At 42.4% G+C, this 14,726-nt stretch overlaps 1 protein-coding gene across 2 annotated transcripts; it reads right to left on the bottom strand.

The window, feature by feature from the left end:
* Window positions 1-1,546: 1,546 nt before the first annotated feature.
* On the bottom strand, window positions 1,547-14,151 carry DUS1L (dihydrouridine synthase 1 like). Of its 2 annotated transcripts, none has more exons than XM_013092091.5 (13): window positions 13,432-14,151; window positions 10,996-11,104; window positions 10,292-10,342; window positions 7,735-7,847; window positions 6,905-6,987; window positions 6,580-6,713; window positions 5,532-5,676; window positions 4,716-4,812; window positions 4,263-4,351; window positions 3,854-4,020; window positions 3,246-3,283; window positions 2,259-2,334; window positions 1,547-1,894 (listed from the first exon to the last, which is right to left on the bottom strand). In XM_013092091.5, the coding sequence occupies exons 1-13, from the start codon at window positions 13,666-13,668 to the stop codon at window positions 1,746-1,748; spliced, it is 1,488 nt and encodes a 495-aa protein (XP_012947545.3). In that variant the 5' UTR covers window positions 13,669-14,151; the 3' UTR covers window positions 1,547-1,745. The 2 variants fall into 2 exon arrangements, with proteins under 2 accessions (XP_012947545.3, XP_005011613.2); XM_005011556.6 differs by having other exon boundaries at window positions 6,610-6,713; window positions 13,432-14,138.
* Between the last annotated feature and the right edge of the window lie 575 nt (window positions 14,152-14,726).

The raw sequence follows: 14,726 nt of genomic DNA, 5'->3' as shown, positions 1-14,726 counted from the left end.
GAGGTGAGTTTGAACTACTTTTATTGTCACAATCTATAGAATGCCACAACTGTTAGGCAGCATTTAATTCAGCTTCCAAATGGATATGAAGTTCTTAACTCTTGTGATCTCTCTAGAGGACTTGAAGTGGGAATGAATGTCAAGAACTAGATAAAAGATTGTTAAATGTAGCCAGATGTGAAGCTAAAGATATGCATAATCAGCTGATAGGTAATGTGCCTAAAGAAATTGTATGGAAAACTTGAACACAGACTAGGAAAGCACAAGGGTGAGTGTTAATGAGGGTAGGCCAAGGCCTCTGCTTCACATACACTGCTCTGCTTAGTGAGCTGACAATCTTGTGAGCTCTCTTATTGTTAGTAGTATGAGTAAGACCAGTTCCCCACGGTTTAAATAAGTCTACAGTTCCTAGCAGTTTGGTCTCTTTAGCATACTGTTCTAGTCCACGTATGAGCTCTATGACATAGCTTGTAATGCAGGCTAGGAAATATAAGCTAGTGATGAGACCTCGAAATCCTGCCTGAGCTCGAGGGGTGTGTGGGGGAGGGGCATGTGCACACGCATGCATATAGATATAGACATATATGCATAAGAGGGGCACAGTTGTTGAAAAGTTTTTTTTTTAAAAAAAAGTTAAAAATGGGTTCTATAGTTATCAGAGCATGCTGTTATGTCTGTGTTCCTGAAAGTTTTTTTTTTTTTTTTTAAAAAAAAAAAAGATCTTTAATAGCTGTTTTGGTATGGGTATAGGTATATAGTCTCTGTTTCCAGCAATGTACAATGCTTTATAGCCCAACGATGCTATGTGCTGGGTTTACAGCTCATTTCCTTTCAAACTCAGTGTAACTTCCCAAAGGAATGTCTGAGAGGCAGGTTAAGACTCTCCATAATTAGGAGTCTAGAAAGCACACTGAACACAGACAGCTGTGCTGACTGACTGCCTAGAGGACACGCAAAACACATGGAGAGGGGAAAAAGATAAAAGGCAGGGTAGTAGGGTCTTGCATGTGTAGAACTACAGCAGGTTTTGAGGCACTTTTTCACAGTGTTTATTGTATGGAAAAGAAACAGGATCATGTAATTATGCAATGTGGGTAGGGAGGGACCAGTTCATCGACGTGGTTCTAATTTAGCAAATTATTTCAGCAACCCCTCTCTATTAAAATAGAGATTTTATTTTCCTCCTGGTCTTTAGCTCAGGGGAGAGCATTAAGCTTTAGCATACTGTATAAAACCAGTAACTGTTAATCCACAGTGTGTTTATAGCAGTGTATGACACCTTCACATTTTCGAAGTACCCCAGGTTCCTTTCTGTGGTGACAATATGGCCTTCTGAAACTCAAGACAGACATGACATTTTCCATTAGTGACAGAGTCATTAACATGATTGTTTTTAACACTCCAGGAGGTTGTTCTAATATATGAAATTTATTCCCCACTATTAAAAATATGACATGAACGATTAATAAACTTTACCATCTGCTTTCAGCTAAGTTTACCCACCAACCCAAATGCAGCATTTTCAGTCTTTGAAACACATGAGAAATTTAATTGCATCCTTTTTATTTCAAATGCAGGAAAATTCCCTGAGTAAGCAGAGTTTTAATTAAATAAATGTGTCCAGAACTTAAAATAAACCTGTGGAACAAGTTCACAGAGCTGACAGTGCTCTAGAGATGGCAGTTTCTTTGGCCCAGGGAAGCGAAGGCCTTTCAGAAGCTCTTTTATTATTCATTTCCAATGCTTCACGATGCGGTGTCATCAGCCTCCTTCAGTACAGCTGTCTCCCCAAAATCCACATCTCTCTGACTGATCTCTGGGTTCTGAATTCCTGTTTGACTGCTCTGCCACAAAAGGGATTTCTCATACTTGGTCTTAAAAAGCAACCCGTGACCTGAAGAAGGAAGGATGAGTAGAAGAATGAAAAAGAAGGGGAAAAAAAAAAAGGACACTGAAATAAACACACTGGAAAACAGAACAACTCTTTCCCTGTAGCTAGAAAAAATGGGTCCTAATGGTCTGGTCTGGAAAGAACAGATGCCCAGGTCTTGGAAGAACTACCGCACACACTAGGAAGAGCATATGCTTAATTGTACTCTATATGTTTTTAGCTAGCTATGGATGTAGAATTTAACACTTTTTCCCTCCTCCCTCCCCTTCTCTCCCCCCACTTAGAATAACAACTATACTATATACAGAGATGAGACATTTGCTCAGTGATGTCTAAGGACAAAATTGATAGGAACAGCTGCACTTACCAGGACAGTCTGCTGTTTCTTTGAATGCTCTTTTCTTACAGCAGCCACGGCACATGTTAAACACACATTTATTGCCCTGGGTGAGGTGGTGGTGTAAAGAAGCTTGTATCAGTTTATTAGTAAGAATAAATTAATTATTTAACCATAATAAGCAACAACAATACAGCTCTGTACATTCAAACCTTTGGAAAACAGCTGGACTCATACACTAGCCAGTCACACCTCTGTCTAATGAAGATGACAGAGCTGATGTCACAGAGAGTGAGGAGGATGGTGACATAGCTATTAGTGATAGCTTATGCAGAGAAACAAAAATAATAAAAAAATAAATAAATCCACTGTCCACTTCTGCAACAGCACTAAGCTGTTGGGCAGTGCAAATTACATACCATAAGCAGGCAAATGTCATAAGCACTTTGGAACAAGAGTTATGATACTTGTTACAGTTGAGCTTGCTATATTTCTCTAGAAAAGTACTATGTGAAACAAGGTGCCTGACAGATGCTTGGTACCATCTGCAACTGTGCCTAAAATACGTAAATGTTACTACATCAATTACTTCCCTTTTTTTCAGACTAAATACACTAAAGTATATATTAAAATATAAGGTATGACCCTTCTTCAGGGGAGGGCAGTCACTCAGCTGGATATTTTACAGCTTGGCAAAACCAGACTAGGTGTCTCGAATGCTTTGGCTTACACATGCTTAAAGTAATTTTTTCCCCCCCACCAATTACTTTTTTTTTTTAAAAACCGTCTCTCTGGCCATTACATGACAGAGCTTAGAAACTTAGCAGCTAGGAAAAAAAAATACAGACCAATTCTAAAGACTTGAAGGGCAGCCTGCAACATTACAATGACGGAAAGGCAAAACAAAAATGAGTCCAAGCCCCATTTCAAACGATCACGGTTGAAGCACCAAGCTGTGTTAACTGGCCAGCTTCATGGAAGCTGGAAGTGCTTTAACAGACACTGGCACTGACTTACCTTAGGGTTCCCACATTGATCACATTTTGCGTATTTGGCTGCAAAAGACAGAGACCTGATTTTAGGAATAGTGTTTTCATATGGAAAGAGTAAATTCAAAAATTCAGGATCATACAAAGCTTGGTGCCTCTCTCTCCAGCCAGAGGGGGACTCTTTGAGATAGAAATACAGCACTTCAAAGAATTGTGCAAAGAAGGTAAAAGATACATTGACTTTCACAGTGTGTCTAAGCTATATACATAACAGCTATAAACATAAAAGTTTTAAATCTCAGGTCTAGTGCAAAAGAGGAGGAAAATTGCTTGAAATGCATATGCAATTTCAATTTCAAATACTAGCAACTGATAAAATTTAATTTGTAAAGCATTTGGAGCTTAAAAAGTTGCTTGTAGTGGACATCCACCTACTTCTTTGATGATTAGATATCTTTCCTAATGAACACAATTTGAATAAATGTTGCCTAGTACCAAAGTTTTCCTATAATGCTCCGTCTTTAAAAAGAAGATTCTACAACTACATAGACAAGAAGAAAATAGTAGCAACTTATGTTAAAGCTAATACCAGCAACTTCCCATGTATACATGTATATGCCAATAGATGGAACTTACGTTTTAAAGATGGATCAAAGCTTTTATTTGGATTTCTTAACTTCTTTTTTTGCTTATTCTTTGATAGAAGCTCAGAATTTCCATCTTCATCCTCTTCCAGAGCACGTTTCCCTCGCACACCTTTTTCAGTCCCCCTGGTTCCATTCTCCTTGCATCTCTCCTTTGGCCTGAAATGGTGTACATCATTATAAGTTGGCTGAAGGGAAGATGTTCCCTACAATGAGCAACATCCCCATGAACAAAACAATAATCAAGAAAATAAAGAAAAAGCCACAATAAGTATAACCAAGCGTTTTCATTTGTTTTTAAATGTATGTAAGCTCCTAGAACAGAACTGAAGGACTCTGCACTGACAGCATGAGCAGGAAAAGCATATGTGTATCTGGTCATGTTAAAATAGATAACTCACCCCGGCCTGATGTACGGCTGACAGATCCAGTGGAAAAAAGGTAACCCTTCTTTTGGCTTTTCTCCTTCTTTCTGATTAGCTATTTCTTCCTGCAGCGTAGAGATAAAGTCAGTTTTCCTGTAGTTCTCAGGAAATATTCTAAATAATGCCTCAAACTCCAGGAAACCACAAAGAGTAATTTAAAATAACTGCTACTGACAGTTAAATGTAGTCAAAAAAACTCTAGTAAGACAGATGAAATGAAGAAGATTTGTAACTCCTAAATAAGCTTTCTCCAATGTAAAGCTGTTTGGGCTTAAGGGGCTGGTACTGTAGTAAGCTACCCATATCACAGTTTGTAAGCCTCAAAGTTTCAATGAGGTGGCTAACAGACATCAACTGTGTGACATACATGGTACGTTCCCACCAAATTCAGACAGAGTTGTTCTGGGAGATTAGGGTCCATCTTGGTACCTGGCATCGTAGCTTCAACTCCCTGTTGACATCTACAATTCCCTCTAGAGTCTTCACTTTTGCTAATTCTTCACGCAGCTGCTGGTAAACTTGAAGCCTGAGACAAATTCAAAACATCAAGTCATGTTTATTCATTATTGCTAGTCTAAGGAGATCATCTAAAAATGTCTTTTATAAAAAGCTTTTTACAGATTTTTCTCACTGCATTTGCCTGTGGTAGCAGCTTATCGTCTTTCTTGTGCACAGACACCTGCTACTCTTTCAGGTAAATAGTTGCAAGTTTGGGCACGTAAACAAGGTACTCTAAGATAAACTAACATAAACATACCATGCATCAGCTACTCAGTAACTGCCATTGACCATGCTCTTACTCCACAATAAATGTGAGATAGTTTGCATCACAATGAACGAGAAGTTAGTTAACTCATGTTTACCAAAGTGAATGTGTGCATATAGGCAATTACCACACAGTAGCAGATGTGCTGCAAGCTCACACCTTAGCTTATCGCGTGGTAACTTGTTCATTTCCCAAGCCTTGTTTCCCTGTAGTGAAGGTTAAAGGCTTCAGACCACATTCTCTCCAGGTAGGTCCAGGAAAGAAAACCTTGCAACATACTAATTCAGGTCAGACAAATTCTTGTATAGAATCATAGAAACACAAGTTTGGAAAGGACCTACAAGATCATCTAGTCCAACCATCCTCCTATCACCAATACTACCCACTAAGCTACTAAATTATATCTCATATAGAAAAACCAGATGCTTGTCAAGCAGGAATACACCTGAAAACATGAAGTGTTTTCTGGAGATACTCACGTGTGATGCCAGAGCTTGAAGAGATGAGCCCTAACATAAGACAGTGGACAAGGGTACTTCTGCACTATCTCCAGATACTCCTCAGCCATCTCCCACACCAGTGGGTTTCGGCCCTCAAACAAAGCTGGATTATGAAGATTACCTTCTAGGGAATGAAAAGAAACACTCAAACTTTCATTTCAGGATTGTAACGGACAACAAAATCTAGACTCTGTAGTTAATCAGCTCTGTTGTGATTGTTCTGGCCAGTCACGGACACATCAGCCACAAAGAGGAACAAAGGGTTCATAAATTCTAGCCTGACTTCAGGATACTGTATTTCACTGTATAATTCTTAATTGAGCACAATAGATCATACCTAATTAAAATATTAACCACAAAGGCATCTAACCTTTCCACAAAAACTTTCAATAAAAGAGAAATCAATGCTTTTCTTGGCCAGTGGTTAAATATTTAGACAATGGTATGTCCGTACTCTCATTTGTTTGGCTTCAGTTTGCAAATACAGCATCTCACTATGCCTTGCTCTAGGAGTTTGATAAACCTTTTGTTAATCTGTGTTTTCCTAAAAATAAGATTTCACAATGTCTCAGGCATCATGTTTCATTGCTTTAACTGTGCAAGTGAATGGAAGCTTTTTCTGATACCTGTCCTATCTTCTTGTAGCAAGTAATATCACTTCTTTCTTATCCCAACCAAATATGAATCAGCTGCATCTTAATCAGTGGACACACTTACTGCATCAAGACCCATTCAAAAACTATTCTACCGATTAACCGATGCTCTGGAAATATTCCCAGACAGGCATCCTATATGTCTTTGTCACGTAATTAGACTCGAGCTATCCACTCAATGGTACTACAAGTTCAACACAACAATTCTTACTGTAAAGTGCTTCCTGGTCCTGGTAAGAGATATCCAGTGTAAAAGGATAGAGAAAGGCCACTCAGCTTTCAATCTAAGTTGTTCACCATGTCAGCCTGATGTAGGCTTTTAATAAATGTGTATGGGGCTGCTAAAGAGAGTAAGAAACAGTTTGTATCCTCACCTATTAACAGTAAAAGCTCATTTTCTTTACCTGCAGTCATGACACCATGCACTCCTGTCTTACGGATACATTCTTCCACATCACTGAGACACTGGATGTTTCCATTTGCAAACACAGGAATGCTCACGGCTTTCCTATACCAGTGAATAAAACAGATGCATAATATTGAGAATTAGGAAGGACTCTTTAGAGTCAAGCCAGAAGTCCTACTCCTGTCACACAAATTCACGCTTCGGTGCCATTGCACTCACTGCTTAAAGAAAAAAAAAATCGCCCTTCATAGTGTGCTAGCAGAATTACATTAAGATTGGTACTGCTCACTAACCTGACAGCTTGAATGTGCTCCCAGGATGCCACACCAGCAAGTGGTCCCTTCTGTTCTTTAGTACGGCCATGGACAGTCAGCAGCTAGAACACAAAGTTCCATTTACTTTTTAAGTGTATGAACCACTGGAACAAATCCATTGACAAAAGATTTCCTTTAACCCCATGCATTTCATGGATGCTACTGAATTCCCAGTGCTATTTAAAAAGTGCAGGGCTGTTGGTATCATGGAAAGGTACCAATGAAGTCCTGGGCTTCATTCATCTTGCTGCTCCATGGCACGATAAGGTCTTATCTTGGGAGAACCTATGGATTTCCTATTGCATTGGCTCCTGTTTGTGATACATTGATCTGGCATTGCCCTCAGCAGAAGGCCTAAATACTGGCAGTACTGTCTCTAACTACAGACTGCCTCTGAAATTAAATCCCAGAAGGTTTGCTTATTTCTTAACTGGTGATGGCGACCTTTGGTACTAGTGTTTTTTTATTTACATATATATATATATATATATATCCCTGCGTATTTCATACATTCACACTGCTTCCTGCAGTTTTTTGGTAGTCTGAGGTGCTCACCCACAGTGAAAGATGTCACATGGTGAAGTGATTACAATAGAGACGGAACTCATGACCTCTTCCATATCACACTAATGAACTGCTTGCTGCCTATGACTGCTAATACAATATACAATCACATTGTACCCCATTTTCCTTGTCTGTAAAACAATGTAGCGTACTCATCTCCACGATACATCGAAGTCTGGTCACAAGATGCTTTATACAGAGACATGTGTCCAATGCAAAAGTACAGGGAGCAGCTGCCTCCTTACCTGGCAGCCAGCTTTCTCCAGCATCTGTGCATACTTCACTGTCTTGTCAATTTCTGGGAAAACACGGATTTTGCATGTGATGGGAACAGAGAGCTTCTCGTTAGCCAGCAAAACTGGGAAAGATTGAAAAGACAGGTAAGTGGGCTGCACAATGCTATGAAGAGTGCCTATTCTCAAGATCAGATAGATACTGGGTGTGGTATGGAAAAAGCTTGAAAAGTTAATGCTATGCAATTCTCACAGCTTAAACGATGAGCAATGTCCTCTGCAATCCTTATTGTAGAGGTTCATCAACTGATAGTAAACGATGCACAAAACCTGCATTCTAATAAGGAGGCATTAAATGCTCAGCATTTAATAGATCTAACTCTTCCACCAAATTTAACCTTCACTCTCAAGGACCTCCCCCCTCAAATCTTAACCACTGATACAGGTCTACTACTGTCACAGCATGTTGCGTCCCTCCTTCTCTGCCAACAACATTAACACTTGCCTAGATTTCCTACTAGAGATCCTTTGCTTCTATATAAATTATCATCCAAATAATTATGAGTAGAGCCTTGTCCATGACAACCAGCAGCTCATTGACTGTTCATGCTGGGGGCACCAGTACATGCTAGGGCCACACAGCTGGAATGCAACTTTGCAGAAAAGGACCTAGGAGTCCTGGTGGACACCAAGTTGAACATGAGTCAGCAGTGTGCCCTTGCCACTGAGAAGGTTAACAGTATTCTTGGATGCATTAGGCAAAGTATCACCAGCAGGTCGAAGGAGGTGATTCTTCCACTCTACTCATCGTTGGTGGGGCTGCAACTGAAGTGCTGTGTCCAGTTCACCTCCCCTCCCTCCCCCCCCAGTACAACAGAGACATGGACATACTGGAAAGAGTCCAATGTAGGGCCACTTGGACTGTAAAGGGACTGGAGCATCACTCCTATGAAGAAAAGATGAGAGAGGGGGGACTGTTTAGTCTAGAAAAGGGAAGGCTTGGGAGGATCTCATCAATGTCTATAAATACTTTAAGGGAGCCTGCAATGAAGACAAAGTCAGGCTCTTGTCAGTGGTGCCCAGTGCCAGGAAAAGAGGTATTGGGTACAAACTGGAACACAAGAGGTTCCATCCAAAAATCAGGAAGCACTTTACTGTGTAGGTGACAGAGCACTGGAACAAGTTGCCCAAAGAGGTTGTGGAGTCTCCTTCTTTGGAGAGCTTTAAAAGCCATCTGGAATCAGTCCTGTGCAACCTGCCCTATGTGTCCCTGTATGCACAGGAGGAGTTGGACCAGATGACCTCCAGAGGTCCCTTCCAACCTCAACCATTCTTTGACTGAGGTAGGTTGTGATCCCAGTCAAATAGGAATCAAATGGGTCACGGTAAAATCTACAACATCATGTTAAACTTCCATAGTCTTTACACAGGGCATGGAATTGGAATGCTACCAAAAAGAGGGCTAATGAAAACAGCCAACAGAAAATGCTGAGCAGTGGCATGCCTGAAATTCTGTTTTCTTCCAGAGCTTAGATGTATAATGCATGAAGGCACCAGTTTTCTTCTCATTGAAATCCTAGAAGTTCTAGCGATCAGTACTTCCTACCACGCTTTTGAAGGAGCAAGTGAGGTGTATACAGGTCCAAGCAGAAAACGGTACTGTGTGGAGAAGGAGGAAGAGGCAGAAGCTTTGCCCAGCTCTTACAGAATAGCCTAATAAGACAACTCTTACAAACCAAATGCCCTGTGTTCTCTTCGCACCTTGAGGCTGTTCTGATTTACATCTTTCACTCCAAAGAGAAGCACCCTAACAACCGCATTATGTGGCGGGCAAAAAAGCATTGTCTATCTTTCTAGGTTCCCAGCAGTGTCTTTTTTCTGTACATCATTCAAGATTCCCTGGACTACAGGGAACACAACAGAAGTAAGAGTCTATAACGTCATAGTTCAGATACTTGCTTTGTGGGGAGAAGTGGGGAGAAGACATTCTTGGCTCTATACAATGATCAAAAGCTTTCTTAAAAAGAAAGCAGTTCCAAATGTATTTATTTACATATAGATATATGTATATATATACACACACAATATTGTTCACAACCACTACCAATATCCCAAGAACACCCTACACAAGTTTGAAGAAGAGAGGCATAATTTGTTAAGACATGGATGGAAAAAGTACACTGAGCTGATGACAAAAGGGCAACTGTAATGTCAGAAAGAACTTGAGAACTTCAAAGTGAAAAAGTAAGGTGCTGAGTATTCTCCTATTTCTAGAGGTGAAGAGCCACTAAGCCATCACTAGACTGGGACTTAAATAACTCCCTTTCACCTAATGTGAAAGGTACCAAAGTCTTTTAGCAGACCTAGTTTGTAGTGGGATATCATAAAGTACCACGAGGGTGCCATTGGAATACGAATACAGTAATAAAATAAATAACCCCCCCAACCTTCCTCAAATAAACCTGCTGCACCCCTTATCCCCACAAAAATTAAGCCTCCTCTTACTGATGAATTCATCCCATTCCCTCTCAAATTAAGCCTCTGAAGTGAGGCCTTTCTAAAGACTTACTCATTCTCTGGAGAAGATCCCATTCCTCTTGCAGAAATGCTCCATAGTGACCTATAATAAAATAGCATATGACAGACTTGTGTGGAACAGTAAGGTTCTGAAGTATACAGCTTTCATAAACATTCACACACAAAGATACAGATACTGATGCCTCACTGACAGAAACAGATTTGTTCTGTCCTTCCCAAACTGGAGGAGTTGGATTGTTCTGTTTCCCATGCTGTCCTAGATTTACTACACTGGTTCTGGCTTTTGAAATACAGCTACCTTTGCAATACTCTTAAGGGTTCAGCAGGTTTTATCCTCTTATATGCTAACGTGAATAAACTCTGTGCATGTATCAAGCAAACAGGAGACACTAAGTGACAGCTTAGTATTATTTTAAATGTAGTTTTTTTAATTTAGGCTCTTTGATTGAAATCAGAAAAAAAAAAATCAAGCTCTTGCTAAAAATGAGATTTTTGAAGAATATTCTAGATGTAAGAGCGATCACTCAAGAGAAGTAGGAATTATTAGTATACCTAATTTTGCTTTAGGTACTACAAATCTGTACCTATTAAAGTGGATGCAATTAAGTCTGATTTCAACAGTACTGCAGTCACCCACACCAAGGCTTAATTTGGTCTTTTCGATGTCTCACTGCCAAAGTACACATTTAAAACACGCAATTTCTCTGTTTATCCAGGGCTCAGATTTGCACATACCTCTCTTTGCAATCATCTGGGGACAACCCAAATTTAGGTCTATGGCATCACAATAATCCTGAGCCAACAGTGCTGCTTGGACAAACACTTCAGGGTCATTGGCACAGAACTGAGAAAGACAAAAACAAGTGGAAAAATCAGGCAATAGCTTTTTTTCAAGTACTGATAACATTATAACATACTTACAAAGCAACCAGTTGCTACAGAAAATGGGCATAATATACACAGTTCATAACAACTGTAATTTCTCAAAAAGATCTGTGACACCAGCTAAAGAGTCTCAAATTTCAAATGACAAAATGAGAAAGATAAGCATCAAGAGGCAAAGAAATATTTGCAGAGTATTTTACATGTGGCACCCATCAATAAGAGGAAACAACTCTTCAAATTCCCCGTACAACAAACAGCTGAAGCATTTGAATACATAAAAAGTAATGCAGAAGAAATGAGTTACCAATGGTGTCTGTCTCAGGGTCTTGAGATGATCAAACTTTGTAGATACTAATAAATACCATTGCCTCTAAACTGAATTGATCTGTGCAGAATGTGAAATAGACACATTGGGCTGTTAATCAAATGCTTGGTCACAAAAATAATTAACTTTACGCTTAAAACATTGAGAAAACATTGATGTGTTACAATTACCTTAATTTGAAGTGGTTTTGTTGAAGAGGATAGAGGCAGACCATTCCTCACAAGTATGCTTTTAAACAGATTTTCTAAAATGTTTTATTAACAAAAAATAATCCACCGTATCTTTAAATTTAAATAATATGGATTTAAACTGAAACAAATATATAAAAAAGCATTACTTAAACCCCGTAACACTTTACAAATCACAGCTGACACTGACCAAAGCCAGGAAAGTCATTTGCCTTCTCTGAAATGACAGAAAACCTCCAACCAAGCCACATCAATGTTTTTTTACATGGAAAATAAATGCTCCAGGGAACAATGGGCTCATATATATCTCTGCCTGATCTACTTCCCAGTGCCTGTGATAAAACCCAAGCCTGTCCAGAAGTATAAGAAACAATAGTCAGCTAACAGAAAAGAGTACTGAATAAAGAAGCTCCGTGATGGCAGATAACCAAGGTACCCTGCAGAAAAGAGGGTGTGAAGAACAAAGTAGATGAAAGCTTTACTTTCTGAATCAGAAAGAGGGATTAAGTTTTCTGTCTCCTTTCAGTGCATTCTGATGGAATCATAGAATATCCTGAGTTGGAAGTACCCCACTAGGATTATCTGTCAAACAACTGGCTCTGCACAGGACACCTATAAATCAAACTGTATGTCTGAAAGTGTTGTCAAAATGCTTCTTGCACTCTGACAGGCTTGGTGCTGTGACTTCTTCCCTGGGGAGCCTGGTTGAGTGCCCAATCACCTTTTCCTAACATCCAGCCTGAACCTCTCCTGTCGCAGTTCCATGCCATTCCCTGAGGTCCTGTCACTGTCACCAGAGAGAAGAGCTGTCCGTCCATTCCCCTTGTGAGGAGGCTGTAGGCTGCCATGAGGCCTTCCATCAGTCGCCTCTTTTCTAAGCTGAACAATCCAAGTGAATTCAGCTGCTCCTCAACTATCTTCACGTCTAGACTCTACACCATCTCTGTCACTTCCCTTTGGACACTTTAGGTCCTCCTTATAATTGTTGTTGCCCAAAACCACACGCAGTACTCAAGGTGAGGTCACACCAGCATAGAGCAAAGTGGGATAGTCACTCCCTTTGGCTAGCAATGTCATGCCTGATGCACTCTGGCAGCTGCCAGGGCACGCTGCCGGCTCATAGTCATAATCACACCATTTCTCTGCTCACACTGTCTTTCCCTGCATTATTCTCCAGCTCTACAGGCCCCTCCCTCATTGGGATAGAGTGGTAAGAAGCACCCAGACCTCACACAGCACTAGTAAGACAAGCTTAAAGGGGTGTACTTTTTCTTGCATTTGTTCTTCTGTCTCTTACTATAGCTAAGCACTGCGATTGTGGTTTCAGAGACACATTCAAAAAACTGTGATTCTCCTAGAGTGGTACAAGATCTGGAACAAGCCTTGACTCCAGAAAAGACCAACTGCAGTCTATCTCCAAAGACAAGGTGCAGAGAACTAACACCGTTTTATAAGTTTAGTGCTTCAGGTCTGTCATACCCTACTTTTCTGTCATACTCTACAACCACTTCGAAATCTGTGTAAAATCGACCAGTTTGTCCTCGTGAAGGTTTGGAGAACGTCTGAATTTACGAACACAAGAGGGTGGATGACAAGGGCAAGGGCACATCTGGCAGCGTTGAGTTACTTCTGCACTGTTGCCAAGAGCACACTGCAAGGCGAACCCCCGGGAAGCTCCGCCCGGCAGTCCCCGCCGCTGCCGGCGGCGCTAGGGCTGGCCCGGTAGGCGCTGCCGACTCGGGAGCGAACCGAGCGGTCGGTCCCGGCGCTCACCTGCACGATGAGCGGGCGGTCCTCGGGACAGGCCTCGCCGTAGAGGTTCTCGCGGCGGTAGTTGGCGTCCCTGAGGAAGACCTGGGCATGCAGCATCGGCGTGTAGCAGAGCTGGGCACCGTGGCGGCGGCTCAACAGCCTCCAGGCCAGCTCGCTCTGGTCCACCATGGGCGCCACCACGTAGTGGGCGCTCCGCAGCGTCTCCCGCCAGAAAGCCTCCCCGCGCAGCTTCGGCATCTCCCGCCCGCGCGGCGCTACGGCGGCTGCCGCCTCGCGCCGCTGTACCGGGGCTCGCAACCGCCGCCTGAGGCCCGGAGGCGGGCGCGAACGCCGAGCCCTGGCAGGGCACAGAGGCGGCCGGACGGTGCAACCGCCATCTCCCTCCGGCCGGCTCAGCAGTGCAGCTGCGCACCGTCCCCTCCGGAAACCTCAGCGTTACCGGCAGGGGCCGCGCGCGGAGGAGTCCTCACGGTGAGGTCCTCGCCCCCGGGAAGCAGCGCGGGGCTCGCGCTCCCTGTGTCTACGGTCGCGGAAGGCGGTACCGGCCGGGACGTTGCAGGACTGTTCCGCTCCGTGGCCCTGCGTAGCCGCGCGCCGCCCCAGCCTGTGGGGCAGCCGCCGTGACGGCGGGCACGGGCGGTGTCACCGCCGGCGCCCGGGAGCGGTGCCACTGCTCGTGGGGCTCTCCCGCGGCCCGCTGTGATCCACCACGAAAAGCGCCGTCCGCCGGTCGCGCCTCCCGTGGCGCGACCTGTGCAGCAGTACGTGCCCGGAGCCGTTCTGCACCCCGTGGTAGCGGGCAGCGCACCCATCTTCCAGTGCAGTGCCCAAGTCCTGAGAAATGTCTTTGGTCTTGCACTTCATCCTCTGTCCCCAGCACATGCCATGGTGAAGGGGTTGTTGACTATTACGTGAGCTTGGACTGAACGAGGGACCTCACTTACCCTCGAAGTTACAAAAGGAATGGATAGGTACCACCAGCACAGAGAAGTGCAATGAGCCACTGCACCAAACTACTTATGTGACAAAACTACACTTCTGCATCAATTTAGAAAACTACTGATCACCACAGGGGTGACACAGGGCAGGATTTCCCATCAGCGAGTATGTTCAGGAAAGTAAAAATAAAAAAATACCACATTTCTACTCATATCAATGTAACTTATTTAGTCATAGTTAGACTATTTTTTCCTGAAAAGAGAGAAAATTGAAATAAAACGTTCCAACATACTCTAAGAGGGGTTCTACCTACTCTTCAGTTGTTCAGGAGTCTGCTAGAGCTTGTCTCCTGACAG

Source organism: Anas platyrhynchos, chromosome 19, assembly GCF_047663525.1.
Source record: "Anas platyrhynchos isolate ZD024472 breed Pekin duck chromosome 19, IASCAAS_PekinDuck_T2T, whole genome shotgun sequence".
NCBI lineage: Eukaryota > Metazoa > Chordata > Aves > Anseriformes > Anatidae > Anas > Anas platyrhynchos.
This window is presented reverse-complemented; position numbering and strand designations above follow the sequence as displayed.